General features: G+C 44.6%; 3 protein-coding genes across 6 annotated transcripts in view; 2 read left to right on the top strand and 1 right to left on the bottom strand.

Moving 5' to 3' along the window:
- LOC140905631 (uncharacterized) overlaps positions 1–27,633 on the top strand; it is a 92,352-nt gene that overhangs the window by 63,241 nt on the left and 1,478 nt on the right. The window contains exon 2 of the mRNA XM_073329136.1: positions 23,396–25,684. Within this exon, the coding sequence (XP_073185237.1) occupies positions 24,543–25,684 (1,142 nt within the window). The 5' untranslated portion in view covers positions 23,396–24,542. The remainder of the gene's footprint in view (positions 1–23,395; positions 25,685–27,633) is intronic.
- Positions 25–10,499, top strand: CREBZF (CREB/ATF bZIP transcription factor). 2 transcript variants are annotated; one of them, XR_012157949.1, is made up of 4 exons: positions 25–1,118; positions 1,725–1,802; positions 3,248–3,318; positions 6,920–10,499. XR_012157949.1 is itself a non-coding variant. In XM_073336276.1 (3 exons), the coding sequence occupies exons 1-2, from the start codon at positions 208–210 to the stop codon at positions 1,771–1,773; spliced, it is 960 nt and encodes a 319-aa protein (XP_073192377.1). In that variant the 5' UTR covers positions 25–207; the 3' UTR covers positions 1,774–1,802; positions 3,248–4,343. The 2 variants fall into 2 exon arrangements, 1 of the variants encoding a protein (XP_073192377.1); XM_073336276.1 differs by lacking the exon at positions 6,920–10,499 and having other exon boundaries at positions 3,248–4,343.
- Positions 13,483–27,632, bottom strand: LOC140908670 (transmembrane protein 126A-like). Of its 3 annotated transcripts, none has more exons than XM_073336306.1 (5): positions 27,479–27,632; positions 24,068–24,189; positions 15,421–15,614; positions 14,672–14,786; positions 13,483–13,753 (listed from the first exon to the last, which is right to left on the bottom strand). In XM_073336306.1, exons 2-5 carry the CDS (start codon positions 24,178–24,180, stop codon positions 13,549–13,551), a joined length of 627 nt encoding a protein of 208 aa, XP_073192407.1. In that variant the 5' UTR covers positions 24,181–24,189; positions 27,479–27,632; the 3' UTR covers positions 13,483–13,548. The 3 variants fall into 3 exon arrangements, with proteins under 3 accessions (XP_073192407.1, XP_073192417.1, XP_073192398.1); XM_073336316.1 differs by lacking the exon at positions 27,479–27,632 and adding an exon at positions 26,874–27,467; XM_073336297.1 differs by lacking the exon at positions 27,479–27,632 and having other exon boundaries at positions 24,068–24,198.

The raw sequence follows: 27,633 nt of genomic DNA, 5'->3' as shown, positions 1-27,633 counted from the left end.
CTCTTCTCTCTCCGGTTCCGCGCGGCGGCGGCGGCCGAGCAGCCCCGCGCAGGCGCGGCCAGCGGAGCCGCCATTTCCGGCCCCTTGCGCTGCGGCCTGCAGCTTCTCCGCCCCGCGGCGTCTCTCCACCCGCGGCGGGGAATCCTCTCCCTCTCCCTCTCCCCGGACCAGCCTGCGGGGAAGCCCGGGCCTCGCCCCCTCCCCACCATGCGCCACAGCCTGACCCAGCTGCTGGCGGCCTCGTCGGGCGGGGAGAGCCCCTCGGCCGCCGCCTGGCAGCTCCCCCGCGCGGGGCCGGCCCCTGGGGCCGGAGGCGGCCATGGCGGGGAGGAGGAGCCGGAGGGCCCCCGCACCAAGCCGCAGCGCTGGGACGCGGCCGTCCTGGAGCAGCCGCAGCAGGGGCGGGGGGAGGCGGCCGCTGGGGCCGAGGAGCTGGCCGAGCAGGAGGACCCGTTCGCGGGGCTGGGGCTGGAGCTGGGCGATCTGCTGGAGGCGGCCCAGCCGCACTGGGACCTGGATGTGGAGCCGAGCGGCTGCTTCTGCGGGCAGCAGGACGAGCTGGAGCCGCCCCTGAGCGCGCCGGGCCGGAGCAGCTGCGGGGCCAGCCCGGGCGGGGTCGGGGCCAGCCCGGGCGGGGTGGCGGCGGGGAGCCGGCTGAAGGCGGCGGCCGCGGCCCGCCTGAACCGGCTGAAGAAGAAGCAGTACGTGTTGGGGTTGGAGAGCCGCCTGCAGGGCCTGGCCGCGGAGAACCGGCAGCTGCGGGACCGCAACCGGGGGCTGAACCGGCGCCTGCGGGATCTGGAGCGGGAAACTAACTACCTGCGGGCCGTGCTGGCCAACCAGAGCGCCCTGGGGCAGCTGCTGAACCGCCTGGCCGGGGCGGGCGGGCTCAGGCTCCGTACCAGCCTCTTCAGGGACATGGACCCGCCCCATCAGCACCCACCACAGACTGGCGAGAGCCGCGACCACGACTACGCCCTGCCGAGCCGGGATGCTGGCGAGCTGGAGGCGGAGGAGCGGCCGGCCACCGGCGGGATCTGCCTCCACGTGGACAGGGATCAGCTGTCGGTGGAGTTCTGCTCCCTGTGTGCCAGGCGGGCATGTGCCTCCTTCAAAATGTAGGGTCAAGTACCTGCTTCAGTCTTTATTCTCACCTGTCCGTGCCCACATCCGGGGGCCTCGGGCCGTGGCGGAGCAAGCAGGCCATGGCTTGAAAAATAGGGGGTAGGCAAAACTGGCATGGGAACGGCGCCCGTGTGTGGCAGAGGGTAAAGAGCTCGCGTGAACGGCACACTTGGGAGCTTGTTTGTATTGGGTAAAGATTGTGCAAAACTGGTGCACAAATAGTGCGCTTGGAATCTGCTTACAGCAGCGTGCTAAATATTGTGCAACCTGACATATGCAGGTGTATTCGGAGCCCGTTTGCAGCAGTGAGTGAAAGATCACGCAAACCTGAAGCATGAAAGTGTGCTCAGTGCCCACAGTTGCCAGTAAAGATAATACTGTCTACCCTGTTTTGAATCAGATAATGTGTAGTCGGCTTATCCTGAGGAGCTGAAAATACTTGTTTTTGTTTTTTTTTAAAAGAAAAATGCTGCTTTATTAGGACATCGTCACCGGACAGACTTAAGAACAAAAATAGTATTGATCAGCAAACAGTTAAAGCATGCATATAAAACTGTAACAAGTCTCAATTATACATTACTATTAAACCTCTCTGACAGTTTCTTTTTTAGGTGCTTGCCCTGCCAGGCTCCGTTGTGTAGGGGTTAAAGAACAGTCGTTTTCCACCTCGCAACCTGGTAAGGATCCATATATTCCCATAATGCGATATCAAACAGCTTGCATTGATGCTTAGTCCAGGTTTTTCTGATCACTGGTTTAGGACCAGTGCTTAGAAATGTTTTCTCATCTTGAAAGCATTTGTACTGATTTGCCAAAGTGTTTCCAGCTTTGGCCAATGGACAGGTAGTGGATATTAAAACTATATTCTGATTATTATTCTTCTCCTTGCCTATATTCTGCAGTGGAGTTTTGACTTGATTTTAGTAGCCAGTAGCTCACAAACTAATGGAAAAGGAATAACGTACACTGCTTGCTTTCCTTCTAATAGTAGCAGTTTTTAAGATATGTGCTACTGAAATATGCATCTGATTAGGGGAAAGGACAAATAATATGGTAATGAGTGTGATGTGTTTTTTTTTTTAAGGTCTTCTGTTTTTAGACCACCCAGAACTATAAGCAAATGGTTCTTGTTTGAAAGGTCAGGATTTGTGCCTTCCAGTGGTATACAATTCCTGATGGTTCTCAAAATCACTTTAAAAAAGTCATTTCTCATTAGTCTACCTTACTTGGTGATGTAAAAATTTGTATGTTAAACATAACCCAAATATTGGTTTCAATTATTAACATTGTACAATGGCACCCTAATGCAGGCAAGTCACCTACTTTTTTCACATAACTGTAACGTGAATTGCAATTCTAATTCTAGTTCACCATAAATAGTCTGTATACCCAAGATCACTGAGATTCCTTGTATTTCAAAAGTGGCTTTTTACTTAAATTACATGCATACTTGTGTAACTTTACTATGGGATCTTAAATTGGCATCTCTGAGTATTCAGAAATATCTCTAACTTTCTATAGTCAGTTAGGAAATACAATCTGCAGATGAACAAAGGTTGTCTTGACATTGATGGTTTGAAAAAATAATGCGCATGCAGACCTCCATGTTTAGTTAAGAGAGGAGGAATAAAATAATTTGGGGGGGTCACAGACAAATGTGTGAGAGTTGCTTTTGGATCAGCACTAATATTACCCTATCTTGCAAGACGAATAGGTTACAATACACTTTTTTATTTTTTGGTTGTATTAAAATGTTTAGATTATTCACATGTATGTAAATTGGGGAAGAAAGGGTGTGAAAAATAATTAAATGTAAAGTGAGGTTTCACAAAGAATGGGTCAACTTAAGTCTAGAGTTAATGATTGAGATGTCTCTATTTGTAAAATGATTGAGTTAATATACTTAAACCTTAACACTAAGGTATAATAAATGGATTTATATGTTGGATTAAGAGTAAATTGAAGAGTCTCCTCCTCCCAGTGATGTGCTTAAGTAGCTCCCATTAGTGGTAATAGAAGTTAAAGGAAGAGCAAGAGAAGAGACAACTAATTTCTTTGTGAAACATCACTGTTTGAAAAAGTATATGTGTATTTAGCATCCTTGTTTTTCTTTATGCTAAAGTGGATACAGCTGTGTTGGGGCAGAAGAGACGGGACCAGCTGCTGGCCACATTTCCTGCTTTATTTTAAAAGGTAGTATAAGAAATGGGGGAAAAAGAGGTAACAGGGCTTCTGCTGTCTTTCATTTTTGAAAAGCTTGAATGTTTGGAAAAACTAATCTCACCAGTCCAAAGTTAGTGTGATACTAATTTGAAAAGTGACTGTGTACAAAGGTAATTTTTTACCTCTGCTTTCTTTGTATTCAGAGTTACATGTTCACAGAAATACAGAGCCAGCACAGCTAAGAACTAGTTAGCTGTGGATTCTGTTCCATCATGTACAGTATCAGCCAGATTATCTATTGAGTTCCAATTTTTGACACTTATATAACCCCATTGTAGGCCATGGGGTAGTCCAAGTGTCATTGAGAGCCTAATTTAACTTTTAGAGCTCTTATTCTTGGTGATATGTGAGCTGGGAAGAACTGGACTTACTTGAGCCTAGACTGAGTGTGTAGGGCTCATAGTTGGAGAAATGCATCTTTACTTCAACATCTTATTCAACAAAAATATTAAAACAGTAAGCATGGAAGACTGCCATGGTATTTTTAGTAAGTTTTAAGGTAACTATTAAGTTACCTTAACTTAAATGTGACACTGTCTTGCTCTGTAATAGGATTCCCCCTTTTTGCACAATTATAAACACTTTGTTGTTGGATCAGAGCAATCTGGGACTTAATCCTGGTCTCTAATATGCACATGTCCATCACTGCGTTCTGTAAAATCTACTGTGTATGAGCAATAGTTAATTTTACAACATGCAAAATGTTGTGTGCCGGTACAACTAAGAACAGGATCCACCCCCAAGAATGTGACTGCAGGGATTTTTAGTGCCTTCTGAATCATATGTAAGCCAAACAGAGGGGAAAATTCTTTGAATGCTAATCAATTTGTGCTATCTGTATGGAATATTGTTAAATACAGCTTTTTGAAGCAGAAACCTTGAACTGATTTCTTAACGATACTTGAAAAACTTGTAAATGTTTCTTTGTAATTAGCTTTGTGCCGTACAAATAAGAATACAGTACTATAATAAAACCAGATGTGTTGATCTTTCAATTATGGGCTCAAATTTTTTCATTTTGTTATTAACTCAACGTTTTGTTTTTAATGGATGGATCTTTAGATGGTTGGGAATTGAAAAAGGGATTGCTAACAGTGTTGCCTGTACGTTTTTATCAGTTGGGAAGCTTTTTAAGCAAGAATATAAAACTGGTATTTGAGTTAAACCATACTTTGATTTGTCTTACAGCTTTATAAAATTACTTTTTCTTTAAATGAACAACTTTTGTGGGTGGGGATGGAATAAAACTGTTGCTGTTTCTCAAGAGTCTAAGATGCAGTGGCACTTTCTCCTTGGAGTTTGCAGTGACCACTCTGATTTACTAAATACATCATTTAATAAATAACACTTTAACTGTGTGCAGCATTTCTTCAAGAAACCATGTAACTTAAGTAGAAATCTTAGGCCTGGTCTACTCTAGAAAATTGGGTCGGTACAACTACATTGGTCGGGGTGTGAAAAATCCACATGCCTGAGTGGTATTGTTAAGATGACTAAGTAAGTCCCCATGTAGACCATGCTAGGTCGATGAAAAAATTGGATTATCTACACCAATGAGAGAACCAGTTGGATTATCCACACCAATGTTGGAGTAGATAGGGTCTGCACTGAAGCACTACAGTGGCACAACTGTGCTGCTGTCGCGTTTTAAGTATAGACACACCCTTAGTAGCTACTTCCATGTTCTGGTGACATCTCTCTCTCTCTCTCTCTCTCTCTCTCTCTCTCTCTCTCTCTCATTTTTTCATTTCATTTTTTTGCTTCCTAATGTTGATGGTTATCTACTTTCTATTTACTGTCATGTTGTTAGTTCATAATTTTATGTCCTGTTCTTGTTTCACATACTAAATTTGCAGACTAAGGGCCAACAAAGTGCTTGTTCCATTGAGTAATAGGTACGCACATAAGGCCCGACTTGAATTGCAAATGATTGTCAAAACCCTGTGGCTGAGGTGCAGACACGCCATGGAAAAGTAATATTGGACCCTATTACTTACGGTAACAAAGTCCGTTATTACTTTTCCATGATTTTCTGCTGTTGGCCGCCTGGGGCCGAGAGCGGGGGCTCTCGCAGCTCCCACTGTCAAACTGCGGTGGAAGCCTTTTATTGCGGAATCCGCAGTATTGCCAGTTACATAGGGTCTTACGCATATAACTTTTTCTATTTTGACTGTATTCTGCAATATGTTTATCTAAAAATGTAGTAAATGACAATAGTCAAATGTTGAACAAATTGGCTAAACTTGATGAAGTGTAACTGTTGACTTAGGCCTGGTTTACACCTAAAATTTAGGTTGACATAGCTGCATTGCTCAGATGTGTGCAAAATCCACACCCTGAGTGGCGTAGCTATGCTGACCTAACCACCAGTGAACGTGCCGCTAGGTTGATGATGGAAGCATTCCAGAAGAATGCTTCCGTCATCAGTCTAGCTACCATTGTTTGGGGAGGCGGTGGTCCTTCAGTAACAGAAAAATCCCTTCTGTCACTGAAGGCTGCATCTACGGTATGGAGTTATGCCAGCAAAGTTATACCACCATAGCTATGCCGCTGTGGTACCTGTAGTGTAGACATGGCCTTACGCTTCCCAAGTGGTTTACATTTCTGGATATATGCAGGGGTTTGAGAGTACACAGTTGATAAATTTTAACAGGTTTTTAGAGTTTGACTGCAAGGCTGTATCATAATGCTCAGTTGTTGAGAGAGTCTTAGAAAGATGTTTGTTCTTTGGACGGTGCGCTTCAAGAAAGTGGCTTGTTGGGGTGTGGAGTTATTGGTTGCCTCTCCATCTCTAATTTAAGTGTAGGCATTGCATGTACTTAAAGTAGTCTGGCTCAGTCTACAGCAGTTATAACGAAGGATAAGATTTTTGTCATGGAAGTCACAGACTCCATGACTTTCAGAGAGCTTGGTGACATTTTCTGCTTCAACTTCAATCCTGTGCTTTGAGGTGGTAGGCCCTGTGGGCTCCCAGATTCCATGGGTCCTGCAGGGGCCCTGGAGCTGTGTAAGTCTCTCCCCCCCACGCCCCCGAAGTTAGCCCTCACCTTATTTTTAATAAAAGTCAAAGACAGGTCACAGGCTTCTGTGAATTTTTGTTTTTCCTGTGACCTGTCCATGACTTCAACTAAAAATAATCATGACAAAATCTTAACCTTATTTATAACAAAAGAAGTGGGGAAATACCTCAGTAAGAAGATTAAATTAATGAATAAAAAGAAGTTAAAATTATTTAAGCAATAATGACATAAGGGAGTGTATTTCTTGGCTTAATGAGCAGCTGGAAGAGTTAACGTCTGGCTTTGTTTTGTGCTGTGCGCTACAAAGGAATAACTGATTAAAGGTTATAATTGGTGTTATAAACTGAACATACACGTAAACAGAAGGGAATCACCATTTTGTGTCTTAACTGCATGAAGATAGTGCAATATTTTTCATTGCTGATGTTTTTCTAGTAGTTAAAGACCATTACAGTAATCAGTAAGAAATAGGACTTAATTCTCAGTAATCTTAAATGCCTGTGCATTTTAATAGCATTGCAAATTAACCTTTCTCTCTTTTCTCCAAACAGCTTAGCAGCACCTGGGGGAAAAACAATTCAATTTTTCTGCAACCTGTAACTGCCTGGAGAGTTGGTATCAAAGTAATTATGGGGAGCCATGTCACAAATTTTGGCATCTACTGATGTATCTGAGTTACCAGGTTTTTTTTGTCACTTGCCAAAAGTGGAGAGTCCTAGTGTTTCCTTTGAAATTTTGAGGGACTTATTAAAAAATAAAGCAAAGGTTTTATGTATAAAACTTTCATAAAATTACCCATTTTTAAAAACCTTTATGGTAATGTGTTTTGGGGATTGTGTATTTGGATATGGTATCTTCTGCGTGAAGGAAAGTATTGTAATACTTTGTATACAGCCTATTATACTATTATTTATTTAGACTTACAAAAGCCTCAGTAGGTGTACAACATATGATCTGGGTTTCCAAATGGATATTTTGTATTCAGAAACTTTTTTTTGTAGTTTTAAGCATAGTAAAACGTAGGTCACCAGTGGTGGGTGTGGGGCTTTCTTGGGCGGTGTGCCTGTTTTGGGCTTAGGAGAAATCAAGAAGAGGAGGGGAGTGTTTATTGCCAGGGGGATTGGGAGCAAGGAGAGGAGAAAGCTGTTGCTGGTTGTGATAGGTGAAGTAGTGTTTTGTAGCACTGTTCATAAAACGGAGAGCTCTGCTCATGATGGTACAGCAGGCTTCTCCATTCCTTTCCCCTCTAACAACCCTCCCTCCCATAATCTGAATCACCATCGTTCCAGCAGAAGATTAGACCTTGACTACCTTCAGAATCCATCTATATTGCTTCTTAATTGCACAGTAGATTTTGCCTTTAAAATGCAGTGAAAGCTACTGCAGTAGTGATGTTTTTGTGTGTAACCTGTTTTTGCCATGATGGTAAGAATCTCTACAGATAAGGATGTAACTAAAAATAATTATGACCGTACCTGTAACTGCTGACTTGGGATTTTAAACTTTTTCTTGCTTAGTTTTCAGTTGACTTTTGGCATAATGTAACATAGATACTACTTTTCATAGTATTCCTACAATTTGTGTGATGGTAGCTGTTACTAGAAGGTACATAACTCAACCACTTGGAATTTTTTTTTTTTTTTGATGTGAAATGCCAAAGGTACTGGGGCATACTGAGAAGTATTTGTATGTAAGAGGCAAGTAGCCCCGCATTAAAACAATTTTTCCCTTATCGATGAATCTTTAAATAGCCATGCTAACATATTTGACTGAGAGAAAAATTGCATCAGTAACTTAAAAACAATTTTTTCCTGGTGCAACTTACAAGTGGATGAATTAAAAACTTTTCAGTATCAGGCTTTGTAACTTTAAACAGTGACTGGCCAATAGCCACAATGTGTGTGTCCCTATTTTTTTCAATCTCCTGATACAGACTAACTTGTTAAGTTTTTAAATTTGAATAAATTATTTAGTGTAAAAGAATGTCATCAGGTGAACAGTCTAAAAAAAAAAAAGGTACAGGGCTGCAATTGTTACTCTTTAAACTAGTTTAGTTTCCAAAGCGGAATGAGTGTAATACTAATTAGTTTGATTAAATGCTGGTTTGAGCTAGGCATTGATTATGTATGCTTCTTCTGTCTCAGTTCTGTGATGCAGCTTTGATACTGTCCTGTAAAATACCTTTGTTCCGGTCATGGGACCCTAGAGTGCCAGTGATAACTGCTGAACAGTACAGGAGCTAAATGTTTGTTTAGATGAAATCCGGTATGGCAAGAAAACTACAAGGGAATGCTGGAGGTCTCGGCGCTGTGTGTGCGGAGGAAGAATAGTGTGGTTCCATTAGGTAAATTGTAAATATAGGGACAGATTCTGCTCATTTTTCCCCTGTATAAATCAGGCTCACCCCACAGGCTTTCAATTACCTAGGAAACTAGAATTACTGTCGTATACATGATTGTTTCTCTGCCATAGCAATCACATTGCTCTTATACTTGTCAATTGCATGCACATAATTTTTGGAAAGTTGGACAAATACAATAAAACAGCAACTGTGCATTCCATTTACACTAGTCCAAGGATATAGATTCACTAACAAACCTGATGGTTGTTTTCAATAAAACTCTAGGATCGGGGAACAGAAGCACAGATCATTTTCTCTTTAGAGCAGGCTACTCTTGAACAAGCTGACACATTGTCACTCTAAAATTTGGGGAGCCTGCTGGCTGGCAGTTTACTACATTTTTGTGAAGGGTGTTCCATGTCCTTCAGACATATTTGGTATGTGGGATTGCACTGTATATTTGCAAAGAAGATACATATCTATGCCCTTACTGTACTTACCTCTTCATTAAATGTGTATAACTTTAGAGTGTTTCAAATTAGCATCTCACATAAAGCACCCTAGAATGTGCTGTAGTGAGTGTGACTGTACCTTGACATCAGCCCAGACCACTTACTTTGTGAGACCCGAAGATGTCTTTGGGTAATGAGGGCTACACATTACTTGAGCAGCATAGATCACTTTCAGCCTCTTGACTGACTGTCCTGGTTAGAAGAAAGCTAATGAATTTTATGTGCAAAATTAGATGACAGGAGGCTCCAAAATTCTTTCTGCTTTGACCTTTCTGGTATCTGGGTATGGAGGCTTTTAAATTAACTCCACCCCACTTTGCTGTCTTCTTTTCTATCTTCTTCATCAGACTAGTAAAAGTGGAAATGAAGATATTTGGTCTGCCATTCAGGATTCAAGTAACAATGCAGAATACTGTATATGTTGGCAGAATGTGTCTCAATTTTGGGAAGGTTTCAGAGTAACATCTGTGTTAGTCTATATTCGCAAAAAGAAAAGGAGTACTTGTGGCACCTTAGAGACTAACCAATTTATTTGAGCATGAGCTTTTGTGAGCTACAGCTCACTTCATCGGATGCATACCGTGGAAACTGCAGAAGACATTATATACACACAGAGACCATGAAACAATACCTCCTCCCACCCCACTGTCCTGCTGGTAATAGCTTCTCTAAAGTGATCATCAAGTTGGGCCACTTCCAGCACAAATCCAGGTTTTCTCACCCTCCGCCCCCCCACACACAAACTCACTCTCCTGCTGGTAATAGCCCATCCAAAGTGACCACTCTCTTCACAATGTGTATGATAATCAAGGTGGGCCATTTCCTGCACAAATCCAGGTTCTCTCACCCCCCTCCAAAAACCACACACACAAACTCACTCTTCTGCTGGTAATAGCTTATCCAAAGTGACCACTCTCCCTACAATGTGCATGATAATCAAGGTGGGCCATTTCCAGCACAAATCCAGGGCCCCCCCCCCCCTCGGAAACAAACACACACACACACAAACTCACTCTCCTGCTGGCAATAGCTCATCCAAACTGACCACTCTCCAAGTTTAAATCCAAGTTTAACCAGAACGTCGTGGGGGGGGGGGTTAGGAAAAAACAAAGGGAAATAGGCTACCTTGCATAATGACTTAGCTACTCCCAGTCTCTATTTAAGCCTAAATTAATAGTATCCAATTTGCAAATGAATTCCAATTCAGCAGTTTCTCGCTGGAGTCTGGATTTGAAGTTTTTTTGTTGTAAGATAGCGACCTTCATGTCTGTGATTGCGTGACCAGAGAGATTGAAGTGTTCTCCGACTGGTTTATGAATGTTATAATTCTTGACATCTGATTTGTGTCCATTTATTCTTTTACGTAGAGACTGTCCAGTTTGACCAATGTAAATGGCAGAGGGGCATTGCTGGCACATGATGGCATATATCACATTGGTGGATGTGCAGGTGAACGAGCCTCTGATAGTGTGGCTGATGTTATTAGGCCCTGTGATGGTGTCCCCTGAATAGATATGTGGGCACAGTTGGCAACGGGCTTTGTTGCAAGGATAGGTTCCTGGGTTAGTGGTTCTGTTGTGTGGTATGTGGTTGTTGGTGAGTATTTGCTTCAGGTTGCGGGGCTGTCTGTAGGCAAGGACTGGCCTGTCTCCCAAGATTTGTGAGAGTGTTGGGTCATCCTTCAGGATAGGTTGTAGATCCTTAATAATGCGTTGGAGGGGTTTTAGTTGGGGGCTGAAGGTGACAGCTAGTGGCGTTCTGTTATTTTCTGTAGTGTCCAGGAAGTGGATCTCTTGTGTGGACTGGACCAGGCTGAGGTTGATGGTGGGATGGAAATTGTTGAAATCATGGTGGAATTCCTCAAGGGCTTCTTTTCGTCCCCTAAAGCCCCTACTCTACTTGCACTATATTGATGACATCTTCATCATCTGGACCCATGGAAAAGAAGCCCTTGAGGAATTCCACCATGATTTCAACAATTTCCATCCCACCATCAACCTCAGCCTGGTCCAGTCCACTCAAGAGATCCACTTCCTGGACACTACAGTGCTAATAAACAATGGTCACATAAACACCAACCTATACCGGAAACCTACTGACCGCTGTTCCTACCTACATGCCTCCAGCTTTCACCCTGACCACACCACACGATCCATTGTCTACAGCCAAGCTCTGCGATACAACCGCATTTGCTCCAACCCCTCAGACAGAGACAAACACCTACAAGATCTCTGTCACGCTTTCTTACAACTACAATGCCCACCTGCGGAAGTGAAGAAACAGATTGATAGAGCCAGAAGAGTTCCCAGAAGTCACCTACTACAGGACAGGCCTAACAAAGAAAATAACAGAACGCCACTAGCCGTCACCTTCAGCCCCCAACTAAAACTCCTCCAATGCATTATTAAGGATGGGAATTACTTATAGACTAGAGCAGTGGTTTGAAATTGCAGCTAGACACTAGTTCCTTCCTCTTACTGCTCCCCCTTGGCTAGAATGTAGAAAAGCAGAAAGTTGAGGTAATATTAAATCTATCACTTTATCAATTTAGAAACTGATATAAAGGTGCTTATTTCTAGAAACTTATGTAAATAAGCTTCATTAACGTAAGTACCTTTTATACCAGTATGGCTGCATCTATTCTAGGGACTAGTATTACTTTAACTGCTGGCTATTAAAGCAAATGCAAAAATTCCATAGACAAGCTCTATGAGAAGAACTTCTGGAAGTTAGCTCTAATTCAGGGAATTAGAGGGGGATTGGGTCTAGAACCATCTTGTCCAGAGCTGCTTCTGACCCCTCACTCCACACCCTCAGCTTGGAGGAAAATTTAAAGAGTTAAGAAACCTAACCCCTGAAAAAAATCTAAGGTAAAACTTTTTCCTCTTATAGCTGCTCAGATTTCCCTAGGACTTCCAGAAGAGGGGGAGAAGGTTCTGGTTATTTTTAGAATGCTGAAAAGGGTATTTTGCATTGTCTGCAGCCAAACTCTGGAGCATTTGTTCCAGTTGATGAGAAAATAAAGCTAGTCCTATGCACACATCCATTATTAAGTTTAATCTTGTAGGATAAGCTCATGAAAAGACTTAAGGGGTTGTTGGAAACAAATTCACATTTTACAAGCTCCCCCCTCCCAAAAAACAACTCTCTGTCCCCTGCCTGGTGGCTGTCCTTGCAGCCATGGCCACATTGGCTAAGGATGCAATTGCTGCCTTGTATGGGGGTCTTTGAGTTCTTTGCCCTCTCTGATGTTGTTGCACTGCAGCTGTATAACTACTCTAGCATAGAGTGCAACTGTAATGATTCATGGATGTCTTCATGGAACAGAACTGAGCATGTTTGACTAATTTACTTCCCTGTCTTACATAAAAATGCCCAACACACGTGGTGGTTTAAATAATAGGCTAAATTAAGAACTTTCCTGAGGGCAAGATGTTTTGCTGTGCAGTAATATCCTAAGGAAATGATGGAAGGAGGAGGTTGGTTGGCATACTTTAAACTAAGATGCTATTACGTGGAAAACGAACAAGGACTGATCTAGATTCTGCATTCTTGTTTTGGAACAGATTGTCTCAACTCCTGAGCAGGTAAAATAAATACAGTACTTGTACTATGGTAACTACTTATCCATATTGCTTTTTGGTTTGTAACATTATGAATAAAAACCCAGGTTATAGATGTATTTTTGTGTAATTCTGTTGATGAACAGGTGCTCAAATAAGGTGTGAGGCATCAGAAGTATTAAATTGCCCCAAGTTCATCATCACTCAAGACTGGTTTACCAGAGCACAAAAAAAAAAAAAAAAAAAAAAGACTGCCAGCAAGATCCCTAATTCAGTGTTGAATTAACTCTATTTGATGATAGTCCTACATACCTGTACATTGCCTCTAGACTATGTGGTTGATATGAAGGGGTGGGCGGGAGGAGAGACATGGGTGTATTAATGCAGCACCTCTAATCCCATTTGACTGATGCACAAAATCAGCATATATGTATTTCTTAGTACATTTGGGGAGTTTTGAGTGCTCCCTGATAACTTAAAAAAACTGCATAACCTTTGCTCTATGATAAGTTTGTAGGGGTCATACATAATGAACACTGAATTGTGCTTCCAAAAATGTGTTTGGGAAGTGGGTATTCCCCTCTAAAAGTAGTACACAAAACAAAATTCTGTTTCAGTTTACCATTTAATAGTGAAACACATTGAAAAGTCTTGATTTACTTATTTAAAAAAACCCACAAAGCAGTAACTTTCTTGCCTTATTTAGTTTCACGGTTTATTGTAGTAACCCACACAAGCATTAGAGAGTTGTGTATTTTTTAGTTTTAATCTTCGAGTTCTTCAGGATTGCTGCTTGCTTCAGGCAGCTGGAGCATTTTCATAAATATTCCATACTGTCTTGAGCTGAGGTAAGTTCCAAATGCAGCCTGCAGCAGGATAGCAAAACTCATCTTCTTAAAGATTGGTTGAGAGACTTTAATCCAGAAGCGTAACATATTCTCTTTCCCAGGCAAGGGAGCTGAGCTGTACCTATACAGAACACAAGACAGTAAAACTTAGGGGAAAATCGGTGGTAAAGTTAACAAGACTATCTCCCTCTTTAAAATTACACAAATTTTAGGTGTTGGGTATATCTACAAAGCAATTGGACAGCTTTGGCTGGCCCATGCCAGCCAACGCGGGTTTACAGAGCTGAGGACACAGGGCTGTTTCATTGCTGTGTTGGGCCTGGGCTGCAGCCCAGGCTCCAGGTCCCAGAGCTCAGGCTCCATTCTGAGCTGGAAGTCTACACAGCAATGAAACAGCCTCGTGAACCTGAGTCGGCCAGCCATGGGTGTTTTGTTCCTGTGTAGACATACCCTTACTAGCTTTTTTGGGTACTAGGAACCAGTGATCCAGATTAGAAGTAAAGTATTAATACTTGCCATGATTATAAGGCTCAACTTCAAATTGCTTTACAGACCAGTCTTTAGAATGCCCCTGGGGGGTAAAGTATACCCTCATTTTGTCAAGTGGAGGCAGAGAGGTAATTTGCCTAGGATCACAAAAGGGAGTCACCATTGAGATGGGAGCTCATGTGCCCGGCTCTCTGTCCTCAGTTCCTGGATCTGTTCCTTAATCTTGTTCCGTTCCAATTGATTAGTACTATGCTTAGTTATCTACCTTCTGTTCAAAGACCTTCAAACATTAGGTTAGCCATATTTTAGGCAACTCTGGTTTTCCTATAGAACAGATGTCCCACTCAGCCTGCCGAACTCATCACACAGCAGGGGCTAGGCAGGATAAGATTTATGAATGCTGCTCTGCAATCTTACTTATTCCACCCATTGTAAAACTTTTTTTGCTCTGTAATATCCAAAAAGACTGAAATAGCCAATTACGCTTTGAGAAGAACTGTGTATAATTAATTTGTCCCAAGAAACCAAAGTATAACAAAATTTCACATACCTGGCTGCAAGTCCTGCATTTATAGGAATAGCCAAGAAAATGGGATATAGACCACCTATAACAGTCCCAATTAATCCTCCTCTCACTAATGCACAGGTTGCACACGTTAGATCACCTAGGTGACAAACAAGTCATTTCACAGTTAAGATACAGTATCTACATTGTTTTTACATTTTAACCTGAGCTTAAAGAGGCAGGCTCTCTGAAGTGAAATATATTGTCAGCGGAAATGGCTATGATGAACTGGAACTAGAGATTAAGTAGAAGAGTCTACCTAGTGTATTATGACACCCCTCCACCGTTCAGCTCTATAGAGTTTCCAATCAAATGTAACCCAATTTGTATGGCTGTAATTGCACCTAAACTTAAGTGCCAGGATGCAACAAACAGTTTTACATAAGCATTACTGATTCAAAGGGGAGTTGCAAACACAGATCCATTGATGGTGAAGTGTTCAAAAATTAGTGGGGCGTGTCATAGAAAAATCGGTTCCATCTATATCCCCTCACCTACACGCCATTCAGGTTGAAGAATGTTTTTTGTATATGCATAAATGTAAAAGTGGTGTCTTTTGACATTGTTCTGTGCACCTGGCAGTTCATGTACAAGGTGAGGTTTTCAACACTACATTGCTTCACTGTTTTGCAATAAGCATAAGCTTTTCTGGTATTGTATATAAAACACCCTGACAGTTTTTATGACATGGGACCTTTGAAAACAGTGCCCTTCATAAGGAATTAAAAATTTACCTGACATTAAAGGTACGGTTACAGCACCGTGGTAAATTGCTGCTGTTGTGAGGAATGGAAGAACAGCCATTGGCAAACTAGAAGCAATCCGAGCCTCTGTCACATTTAGGATGCGTCTGAAAAAACTGTTTGCTATTAAACCGCAAAAGCCTCCATTTATTCCTAGGAAGTATGATCCATGTGTTAAGAGTTTCCTGTGGGGGGGAAAATTAGGTTAAAATGTTAAGCAACTGTGTGGTGTACAGGATATCTGTTTGTTCAGTCTTATGTCTTTGGGAACATGCTGTATTAAATTACTACTCTGAAGATGATCTAAAATGGAGTCATCCTGCTTTCAGAAGCAACTAGGTACAGTATTCTCTGCTGTATGCCTGAAGTTACTGTGATAGTGGTAAGGATCAGGGAAGAACAAGTAGGTACACCTTGAAGTATGCACAACTGGCCAGTGAATTACATGGAGGGGTTATCTTCTAAAACTGAGATTCTACAATTATAGGGGACCACAGGCATATCCAGACAGATGGTATAGGCAACTCAGAGGTAAAAATACTGTTTTTGAGGAACAACAGTCTGATTTGGTACAGTAAATGCTGTGGGTGTTGGAAATGATCTTACGCTTCCCTATGGTAACATTCTAATAAAAACATTAGGTTATGTGAGAAGCCCCTATACAAAAAACTGTCTGGAAAAAATTACGTTCATTGAAGTTTAGCCTTGGTGTTACACAGCAAAAGCAAACCACTTAGGCCGGAGTGGGTAATTATTTTTACAGGGAGGCCACTCCACGAATTTTAGTACATCATCAGGGGCCGCATATTTCTATTACAGGGATCAGCAACCTTTGGCACACGGCCCATCAGGGAAACTGCTGGCGGGCCGGGATAGTTTATTTACCTGTAGCGTCCACAGGTTTGGCTGATCGCAGCTCCCACTGGCCGCAGTTTGCCGTTCCAAGCCAATGGGGGCTGCGGGAAGCAGCATGGGCCAAGGGATGTACTGGACACCGCTTCCCGCAGCCCCCATAGGCATGGAATGGTGAACCGCGGCCAGTGGAAGCTGCAAGCGGCCGAACCTGCGGATGCTGCAGGTAAACAAACCGTCCTGGCCTGCCAGCGGCTTTCCCTGACGGGCTGCATGCCAAAGGTTGCCGATCCTTGATCTACTACATTAATGGAGGGTGGGGCGGGGTCTGGGAGGGAGTTTGGGTTCAGGAGGCGGTTCTGACCTGGAGTAGGGGGCTGGAGTGCGAGGGGGGTGCAAGGCACAGGCTCTGACCAGGAGGCGCTTACCATAGGCCCCTCCTGATGCAGCAGGGCGCAGGCGGGCGGGCTGCTGCTGGCACATCTCTGCGTCCCCCTTGGGAGGAAGGCGCTAGCAGGTCTCTGTGCACTGCCCATGCCTGCATGCACCACCCGCGCAGCTCCCGTTGGCCAGTTTCCGGCCAACGGGAGTTGTGAGGACAGTGCTGGGGGTGGGGGCAGCATGCGGAGCCCCCCCCCCCCCGCCAGGGGTGTGCAGAGACATGCCAGCAACAGCTGGCTGCTTCCAGGAGCGGCATGGGGTCATGGCAGGCAGGCTGTGAGCACTCCACTGTGCTGCAGGATTTTCAGCTGCCTGGAGGTCATGAGGGGGCAGCCAAAGAGCCTGGCAGGCTCGACAAAAATGTTAGATGGGCTGGAACTGGCCCACGAGCTGTATTTTGCCCACCTCTGACTTAGGCAATACAGGGTTTTAGATCCCAATTCATTTTTTTCCCAAGTCCATATTTACTATTAAAAGCTGAATCCCACTTGTTTTAACCAAGACATATGCCATCCAACCTTAAGCAGAACTCTCTATTGAACTCAATCAAGTATTCTTTAAAATGGTCCGCAGAGCAGTGATAAAATTACTTATTTATATTCTAGTAGTGCCTGAAATGTGCTAGGGGTTATATGAACAGATACTGTAAGATGACACATCCTTGCCTTGACGAGTTACAGTCTAAGTATAAAAAGACAAAGGTACATACAAACAGAACATCCAAGGTGAGGTAAGAATGCATCTTGGCTTCAATCCTAACTAGGCGTATTCAGTTCAGCGTGATCAAATTTAATGCATGCATTAGAGTGGTTACAGGATGAAGGAACTCATTAGACCGCATCTCCCCTTCCTATTCTATCCCAATTATCCCTCTGTTTGCCCTTTGGTTCAGATGTCCAGCCTATTTGCTTTGACTCTACAGTACCCCAAGTTGCGGAAGTTTAACAAACAAAAATAGGCAGAGGTGGGTTGAAAAAAAAGAAAAAGGTCAGAGGTTAATACGTAATAGACAAGTGTTATGTAAACAAACTGGATGTAGTAAGGATTATATACTGCTAATTAATTGCAAAAATGACTTTTATCTGAATCATGAGGTTGTGCATAAGACAGCTTGTGCGACTGCATCACTTCCACAATGTCACCTTCAGTTCTTCCTCCCCTTTTCCAACTTAGGTTTGTTACATACGTTGCATCTTAAGAAAAATGACTACCAAAACTTACAAAGGAGACACACAAAGTGGGTGAGCTTTTATTGGAAAAATTTCTGTTGGTGCAAAAGCTTTCGAGCATCACCGAACTCTTCCTCAGGTATGGAGAAGATTAAACTAGAGGGTCCAGGCTCAATACAAGGTGGGATAGATTGTTAAACATAAGGGATTCACACATTTTAAATGGTTTCCTACAATGAAGTGGGCAATTAACACCTCTTCGGTGGTAGGACAATGGAGGGCTAGTAGGAACAAGCTGTATATCAAATTGTTGTAATGGGCCCTAAAATCAGTAAAAAGAAAAGGAGGACTTGTGGCGCCTTAGAGACTAACAAATCTATTTGAGCATAAGCTTTCATGAGCTACAGTTCACTTAGAATATAGAATATCAGGGTTGGAAGAGACCTCAGGAGGTCATCTAGTCCAACCCCCTGCTCAAAGCAGGACCAATCCCCAATTTTTGCCCCAGATCCCTAAATGGCCCCCTGAAGGATTGAACTCACAAACCTAGGTTTAGCAGGCCAATGCTCAAACCACTGAGCTATCCTTCCCCCTCACTTCATTGGATGCAAAATCATTGTCCTGGTTAAGCATCCAGCAGAATGAGAAGTCTGAACTCCCAGGCTCACGTTTTGAAGGTGTTCTGCAGGTTTCCTTTAAGGACGAGGCCGGTCAGCGATACAGGCGATTACTTTGTGAAAAGTGTTCACTCATGGAGGGTAGGGTGTTTTTGTCCGATCATTTTTATGTGAGTTCATTGGAGAGCCGAGTGATTGATTGGTTTCATACACAATTTGTTGTTGGGGGTATTTGATGCCCTGAATGTGGTACACCATATGTTGTGATGAGCATACGCAGGACCCATAAATCCTGAAAGGTGTGTTGTGGGGGGTATTGATCATTATAGCAGTGGAGATTGTCTACAAGTTTTGCATTTGTTGTTCTGGCAGGGACTGGTGCCGCTTTGAGTTGATGTGTCCTGGTCTGTGGGAAGCTTGGCAAGGTTGGGGTATTTGAAGGCCAGAAAAGGGGCAGGGGGTTGTTAAAGATTTAGTTGAGGATGTGGTCCCTGTTTACTATGGGTTGTAATTATTTGCTTTTACCATGTATGGGTTCTAGTGCAGGGTGGTAGGTGACAGCTAGGGGTGTGCTGTTAATTTTTTTCCCCCTCCTGTATTGAAGCACAATCTATAGGGATATTGGGGTGGCCTGTTCCATGATACGATCTACTTCTCTGGTGGAGTGTCCTTAATTGGGTAAGGCAGTTTTAACTGTGTATCCTGGACTGTCTCTTCAGAGTATATTCTCTAGTATCTGAGAGCCTGGCAGTAGATAATAGATTGCCTGGTGTGTCTGGGACTGTTACTGAGTTGTGGAGGTAGATGTGGTAATCTGTGGGCTTCTTGTATATAGTTGCCTGTATGGTACATTATTGAAGCTGGTTGTGGTGTCCAAAAAGTTGATGCTGGTGCCGGAGCGTTCTAGAGAGAGTCTGATGGATGGGTGCTGGTTGTTGAAGTTGTGGTGGAAATCTGAGGGAGTGTGAAGGTACAAGGATAATTCCTTTGGGGTCCAAGGCCTACAGCTGGCTGGCTGATTAGCCCCACCCTATGCACCTGAGAAAGAGCTTGTCTACACTGGCACTTTACAGCACTGCAACGTTCTCGCTTAGGGGTGTGAAAACACACACGCCTCAGCTCAGCAAGTTCAAGCGCTGTAAAGCGCCATTGTAGACCGTACACCAGTGCTGGTAGCTACGCCCCTCATGGAGGTGATTTTTTTAGAGCTCTCCAAACGCTGTGCTGCGACGACTTAAGCCATGTTAAAGCGCTGCCACGGCAGTGCTTTAACATTGCCAGTGTAGACTAGCCCAAGAAGTTGCAATTTAATTAGCTAACCCTTATAAAAGAAGCCAGCAGGAAATGGGGTAGGGGAGAAGAGAAGATAGAAATATCCTCCAGAAAGTTGACAGCCCTGACTGCTAGTGGAGCTGTTGCAAGGAGGAACTACTCTAGAAACCAAACAGACAGCTGGGAGATTGTGTGGAGTACTTTATTGCTGAGACTCTGAGGTAAGAGCCAGGAAATTTTGGTTACTGGTGTGAGGGACTGAGGCTACGTCTACGCTACAGACCTTACAGCAGCACAGCTGTACTGCTGTAAGGTCTCCCATGTAGCCGCTCAATGCTGACAGGAGAGAGCTATCCCGTTGGCATATTTAAAACCACCCCCAACAAGTTGTGGTAGCTATGTCAGCGGGGGAGCATCTCCTGCTGACACAATGCTGTCCACACCAGTGCTTTTGTTGGTGAAACTTATGTCGGTCCGGAGGATGGGTTTTTTCCCATGCTCCTGACCAACAAAAATGCTTATTTAGACATAGCCAGACTTGAGAAATGGAGCAGGTCAGCCTGCACAGACCTTGACGGAAGAATCTGCAAGGTTTAGATTTTGTACGGTAAGGCGGCTTAAATAAAAGAACTAACCATGCTGCGAACTGCTTCCTTGGATTCCTTGAGAGAGCACTCAGACGGAATTAACCCAAGGAGTGAGCTGACTCAGCAAGAGCAAAGCCTGGTCCGGTAGAAGGAGGCGCTATAAGACAGGCCCTAATCCTTTTACTGAGAGTTTAGGTTGTCTGTCCAGAGGATGAAAACATCATTGATGTATCTCAGGTATATCATTGGATTCAGGGTGCATTTTTCCAGAAATTCTTCCTAGAGGTGACCCATGAAGAGGTTAGCATATTGCATTATCCACAGCTGTTCCTATGGTTTGGAACAAACGTTTGTTGTTAAATGTAAAGTTACTATGGGTAAGAATGAAATGGATGAGTTTGGTGATGTGTTTGAGGTGGACTTCTAAGCACTGTTTATTATTTTGTAGGTATTTGAGACAGGCAGTGATGCTCTCATGGTAAGGAATGTTGGTATATAAGGAGGCGGTGGGCAGTGATGGTGTTCTGAAGGAGGCTGTTAATGTTGTACAGTTTCTGGAGGAAGACGGTTGTGTGGTGAGTGGCTCGAGGATGGTTTCTATGAGTACTGATATTCCTTCAGTAAAAGTGCCATGGCCAGATATGATGGGTCTGCCTGGGTTCCCTTGTTTGTGTATCTTAGGAAGCATGTAGAAAGTCCATGGGGTGGGTTTGTGGGGATTGAGTTTGTAGAGAGTTTCTCTTTGAGTTGTTTGGGAAAGGATTTGATGATATCCTTCAATTCCAGTGTGAACTGTGGTGTGGGGTCTTCTAGGAGTTCTTTATTGTAGGTGGGGTCAGAGAGCTGTTGATTGGCTTCTTTGACTTAGTCATCATGACAGAGAACTATGCTGGTACCTCCTGTGTCTGCTGGTTTGAGCACTATGTGGGGGATAGGATTTCCGGATTGGTATCGCTATCCTCTTAGTGGCGGATATGATATTTAAGGATTTCAGTCTCCCCCTCCCTCGCCTTGAAGCAATCCGTGTAATGATCCAGTGTATGGTTTCATCCACTGGGGGGTTCCAGTCAGATGATTCTATTTTCTTATGACTGTTGGTAGGGATGTGGTAGTTGCAGGTGGCGTCATCTTGTTTGTGAAACACTTCCTTGAGTTGGCAAAAGCATTGTTCTAGTTCGCCACATATTAGTTTTTCTCACATCCTGGGACCAACATGGCTACACCACCACGGCTCAACTGCTACCGTTCCAGAAGTCACAAACTTTGTAGCAGTAGATGTGGGTTAAGCTCTCCACAGGCAGCATGTGATGGGATGTACAGGGTCATTCCCTGTCCCCTAGGGCAGGGGTTCTCACAACATTGGCCTCAGAGTACAGCTCTCGCTCGTGGCTGCACTGACACTTTTTCCTAAAATACTTAATTAACTTCAGGAAAAACAATTAAATATGCACAAATACACATCCAAATCATTGTAGTTTATATATGTACGGCTATTTTGCAGACTCAGTAATAAAACTAACTATGTGAAAAGTGATATTTGTATATTCGTTAATGTCACTTTCGCAGCACACTTAGTAGCTACCTGGGAGGCTGTGAAAAGTGATATTAACAAACATACAAGTATCACTTTTCACAGCAGATTTAGTAGCTATCTGGGAGATTGTGAAAAGTGATACTTGTATGTTTGTTAATATCACTTTTCTCAGCAAGCCACAGGACCCAGCCCTGATCCAGACAGCTGACGGGGGAGGCAATGGTGGGATGGATGCGGGGCTGCGGGAGGCAGCAGGCGCCTGGGGTGATGGGAGTGGGTGATGAGCCTCACGGCCAAAGCCAGGGGTGGGTGTCTGCTGCCATGCAGCCAGGGCTGGGGCTCAGAGCCCACGGCCAGAGCCAAGAGCCAGGGACAGGAACTGCATGGCCGGAGTCAGGGACTGGAGCCTGCTGTTCCATGGCTAGAGGTGTGGGTCAGTGCCTGGGACCACTCCCTGCTGTTGCATTGCCAGAGTCCGGAGCTGGAGCCTGCGCTAGCTGCTGTGCGGCCAAGGATTGGCACCCAGGGCCAGCTCCCGCCACTGCATGGCCAGAGCCCAGGACCAGAGCGGTGGCTGGGAGCCTGCTGTCATGCGGCGGGGGCAGGGGATCAGCGCAAGGGGCTGGGCAGCTGGAGATGGGGAGGGGGCTCAGCACCTGCATGGGTCGGTGCCCAAAGCCCCGCAGTGGGAGCCTGCTGCGGGGCTTTGGCGGCTGGAGCCAGTGCTCGCCACTGCACGGACAGAATTGGGGGGCCAGAGACTGAAACCCCACAGCTGGAGCCGGGAGTTGTTACCCGAAGCCCTGTGGTTGGAGCCCGCTGCTGTGCAGCTAGGGGTCGGCGCCTAGGGCCAGCACTCGCCACAGTGCGGCTGGAGCCTGGGACAGGCATAAGGGACCAGCGCCAGTTGCCACACAGCTAGAACCAGGGCCAAGGGGGAGGTGTCAGTACCTGCTGCTCTGTGGTTGGAGCCCAGGGCCACATGGCCAGGCTCCTCAAGTCCCGCCGCTGGAGTCTGCCGCCCAAACCCCCTTCCCCAAGGTGGGTCAAGAACTCACCTTGCTCCTGCAGTGTTGTGCCCCACCTGTTTCCAGAGGCGGTGCAGGGGAGCGCATCCAGGAGCAACAGGGAGTGAGGGGACCATGCTTCCCCCACCCCCAATCACCACTCAGGGGGCTGTCATGGCTGCACGAAAAGCCTGTGGTGGCCGCATTTGAGAAACACTGCCTACTGGGTGTTCTGCAGTCCTGCCTCACTATTCCATTGGTGTCCCTGTGAGACCCTGCTGATCCAGGCAGTGCTGTAGGGGTTTTGAGGTGAAATCCCAGCAGGGGTTTTCAGAGTCCAAGGCAATGAGTCCAGCTGAACCTAGTCAAGCTTGAACACTTAAAAAGTTTATAAGGGGAAAAAAGGGATTTTTGCTGCTGAGAAGTCAGCAAAGGGGGCTGTAGAGGCAGAAGTGCTATGCTATTTATAGAGGTTTTTGTTCTGCAGGTCAAGGATTTGAGCAGAGTGGAGGAAAAGAGGATGACAGGACTGGCTGAACTACAACTTTGTGCATTAAATGTGACTTCACAGAGGGCTCCTTTCTCCTGACCATAGCCTCTTGTTAGATTTCTCTCCAGAAACCCAGGCTCTGGTCCTGCCACCACATTGCAGGGCAATCTCAGAATAAGGTCCAGGCCTTTGGCAGCTGCTCTCTTCCATGGTCCACCATAACAAGTGTAACATGCAGAATGGAAGACACTAGTCTAACAAATTTTTCCTCAGACTTTTAGTTCAGTCTAACAGTACGAACTGAGAAGGGAACGATGATTATCTGGTTTCAGGGCAAAGGCTCATTTGCTGACCACGTTAAGATTAGAAGCTTTGTTTTATAACTGATTGGTGTTGAGCAACTAGGTGCTTGGCAATAGGTTCCAATATATGGGTTTTATCATGGCTTTTCCACAGCATTCCTCCTGGTTCCCCAGCTGTTCTGGGGAGGGAGTATGATGCACCGAGCTTACACCCGACAGAGCAATTTCCCTGAAATCATCATTTACATTTCAAATGTGATTCAGTATCTTTGAAAATCATCCATCAATTTACAAACACAAGAACAAAAAAGGAAGTCACAAAAGCTACTTAATTGGTAAAACAAATAAAGACAGGAGCATCACTTACTGGTCTGCTTCTGGAAGCCGAATGAACATTTTTAGCAGAGCTTCATTTTTTTTTGTATGTTGAAGCCTTGCATTTTCCTGTGGTGAATTTAGTTCAAGCTCTCTCCCTGACATTTTAAGGCTCTGGATCATAAAGTGAGAAGGAACAAGACAAGTTTTGGTTAAATGACATTGCCACAACATAACCAGATAACTTTTGCATGACAAGCAGGCAAATGATACGAGCTAATGCTTTAACCTCTCAAGAATGTAAAAGCCCTCAAAAAACCAAAAGGACATGATCCAGCTAAAAATGTCTGGGGAATTTTTGGGTACGCAAGCCCTGTTAAGCTGCCCTGTTCAGCAGGAAAGTCTGCCTGCCATAAGATTCTGAGAGAACATAAATCCTCAAAAAGAAAAGGAGGACTTGTGGCACCTTAGAGACTAACCAATTTATTAGAGCATAAGCTTTTGTGAGCTACAGCTCACTTCCTCAGATGCATCATCACCGCCCCATCATCTCAGGCATTGGCACCCTGACAGCAGGATTGTCTGGCTATGTAGACTCCCTCCTCAGGCCCTACGCTACCAGCACTCCCAGCTACCTTCGAGACACCACTGACTTCCTGAGGAAACTACAATCCATCGGTGATCTTCCTGATAACACCATCCTGGCCACTATGGATGTAGAAGCCCTCTACACCAACATTCCACACAAAGATGGACTACAAGCCGTCAAGAACACTATCCCCGATAATGTCACGGCTAACCTGGTGGCTGAAATTTGTGACTTTGTCCTTACCCATAACTACTTCACATTTGGGGACAATGTATACCTTCAGATCAGCGGCACTGCTATGGGTACCCGCATGGCCCCACAGTATGCCAACATTTTTATGGCTGATTTAGAACAACGCTTCCTCAGCTCTCGTCCCCTAAAGCCCCTACTCTACTTGCGCTATATTGATGACATCTTCATCATCTGGACCCATGGAAAAGAAGCCCTTGAGGAATTCCACCATGATTTCAACAATTTCCATCCCACCACCAACCTCAGCCTGGTCCAGTCCACACAAGAGATCCACTTCCTGGACACTACAGTGCTAATAAACAATGGTCACATAAACACCACCCTATACCGGAAACCTACTGACCGCTATTCCTACCTGCATGCCTCCAGCTTTCACCCTGACCACACCACACGATCCATCGTCTACAGCCAAGCTCTGCGATACAACCGCATTTGCTCCAACCCCTCAGACAGAGACAAACACCAACAAGATCTCTGTCAAGCTTTCTTACAACTACAATACCCACCTGCAGAAGTAAAGAAACAGATTGATAGAGCCAGAAGAGTTCCCAGAAGTTACCTACTACAGGACAGGCCTAACAAAGAAAATAACAGAACGCCACTAGCCGTCACCTTCAGCCCCCAACTAAAACCCCTCCAACGCATTATTAAGGATCTACAACCTATCCTAAAGGATGACCCAACACTCTCACAAATCTTGGGAGACAGGCCAGTCCTTGCCTACAGACAGCCCCGCAACCTGAAGCAAATACTCACCAACAACCACATACCACACAACAGAACCACTAACCCAGGAACTTATCCTTGCAACAAAGCCCGTTGCCAACTGTGCCCACATATCTATTCAGGGGACACCATCACAGGGCCTAATAACATCAGCCACACTATCAGAGGCTCGTTCACCTGCACATCCACCAATGTGATATATGCCATCATGTGCCAGCAATGCCCCTCTGCCATGTACATTGGTCAAACTGGACAGTCTCTACGTAAAAGAATAAATGGACACAAATCAGATGTCAAGAATTATAACATTCATAAACCAGTCGGAGAACACTTCAATCTCTCTGGTCACGCGATCACAGACATGAAGGTCGCTATCTTAAAACAAAAAAACTTCAAATCCAGACTCCAGCGAGAAACTGCTGAATTGGAATTCATTTGCAAATTGGATACTATTAATTTAGGCTTAAATAGAGACTGGGAGTGGCTAAGTCATTATGCAAGGTAGCCTGTTTCCTCTTGTTTTTTCCTACCCCCCCCCCCCCCCCCCCAGATGTTCTGGTTTAACTTGGATTTTAACTTGAAGAGTGGTCAGTTTGGATGAGCTATTACCAGCAGGAGAGTGAGTTTGTGTGTATATGGGGGTGGGGAGGATGTGAGAACCTGGATTTATGCAGGAAATAGCCCAGCTTAATTGTCATGCACATTGTGTAAAGAGTTATCACTTTGGATGGGCTATCACCAGCAGGAGAGTGAATTTGTGTGGGGGGGTGGAGGGTGAGAAAACCTGGATTTGTGCTGGAAATCACTTTAGATAAGCTATTACCAGCAGGACAGTGGGGTGGGAATAGGTATTGTTTCATATTCTTTGTGTATATATAAAGCCTGCTGCAGTTTCCACGATATGCATCTGAAGAAGTGAGCTGTAGCTCACGAAAGCTTATGCTCTAATAAATTGGTTAGTCTCTAAGGTGCCACAAGTCCTCCTTTTCTTTTTGCGAATACAGACTAACACGGCTGTTACTCTTAAACCTTTGTGTAAGTGACTACAGGAACAGCACCTAAGACTAAGGGCTGCTTTAAAATGCCTTTTTTGACCGGCCTTAGGAACAGACTTGCACCCAGGAAAGAATATAACATAACAGATGCAAGGTGGGTGAGGCAATCTCTCTCCCCATCCATCTCTACTTTCCACCTAAGACAACAAAAGAAACAGCCTATGGACTTTGAGAGCAGATCCTGGCCTGAGAATTTGGCAAGTAATATACTGAAAACATGTGGTAAGGGACCTCACCTTGAATCAAGTCCAGTTTGTTAAGTATAGAAAGAGTTTTCATCTTTATTTTTCTTGTAACTATTTCTAACTTCAATGCCTCATGACTTGAACTCACTTAAAATTTCTCTTTGTAGTTAAGTAAACCTGTTTTATTCTTTAATTAAAAGTAATCCAGTAGTCTTTAAGGTGCCACTGCACTCCTTGTTGTTTTTGTGGATACGGCTACCCCCGATACCAGTTTAATACTATTCACATAAGGAGAGTTGCTTTTCCTTGTACTGTATCTATTTTTTATGTACTATAACCTTCAGGACGTCAGCAATAATCTCCCCAGTGAGCGTCCAATGGCTCTGCCTCTACCTTCCTTCCACCCTGTTTTAAGGTCTCTTTCTGTTCGTGTCTTCATGCAGCAGCCAACCACCAGCGGCTCCCGCTGCCTTGCCAGGGTCCCACCCCTACTCATCTCTCCTGCAAGCGCACAGACCCAGCGGGGCCTTGCGGACAGGTCACCCCCCAGCTGTGTAGCTTCCCCCTTGGAGCTGGGCGGATGCGACCTTGGTCTGTCTCAGCGTGGCCTCCTCAGGCGCCGTGAAGCAGAGTCGTGCCCCGCTGCCCTGTCTTACCTTGTGCTGGGTGTCCTACCCCAGCTGCCACTGCTCCTTCTTCGGGTATGGCAGTGCCACCCGTACAGGCCCCCCAACATGGCCCCGCCCCGTCACACGGAGTCCTCCGCTGGGGGCCGCCATCTTACCAGTCATATGACCTAGACACGCCCCTC

Source organism: Lepidochelys kempii, chromosome 1 (genome assembly GCF_965140265.1).
Source record: "Lepidochelys kempii isolate rLepKem1 chromosome 1, rLepKem1.hap2, whole genome shotgun sequence".
In the NCBI taxonomy this organism is placed as follows: Eukaryota; Metazoa; Chordata; order Testudines; family Cheloniidae; genus Lepidochelys; species Lepidochelys kempii.
Note: the sequence above shows the minus strand (reverse complement) of the source record. Positions and strands in the feature narration are given on the sequence as shown.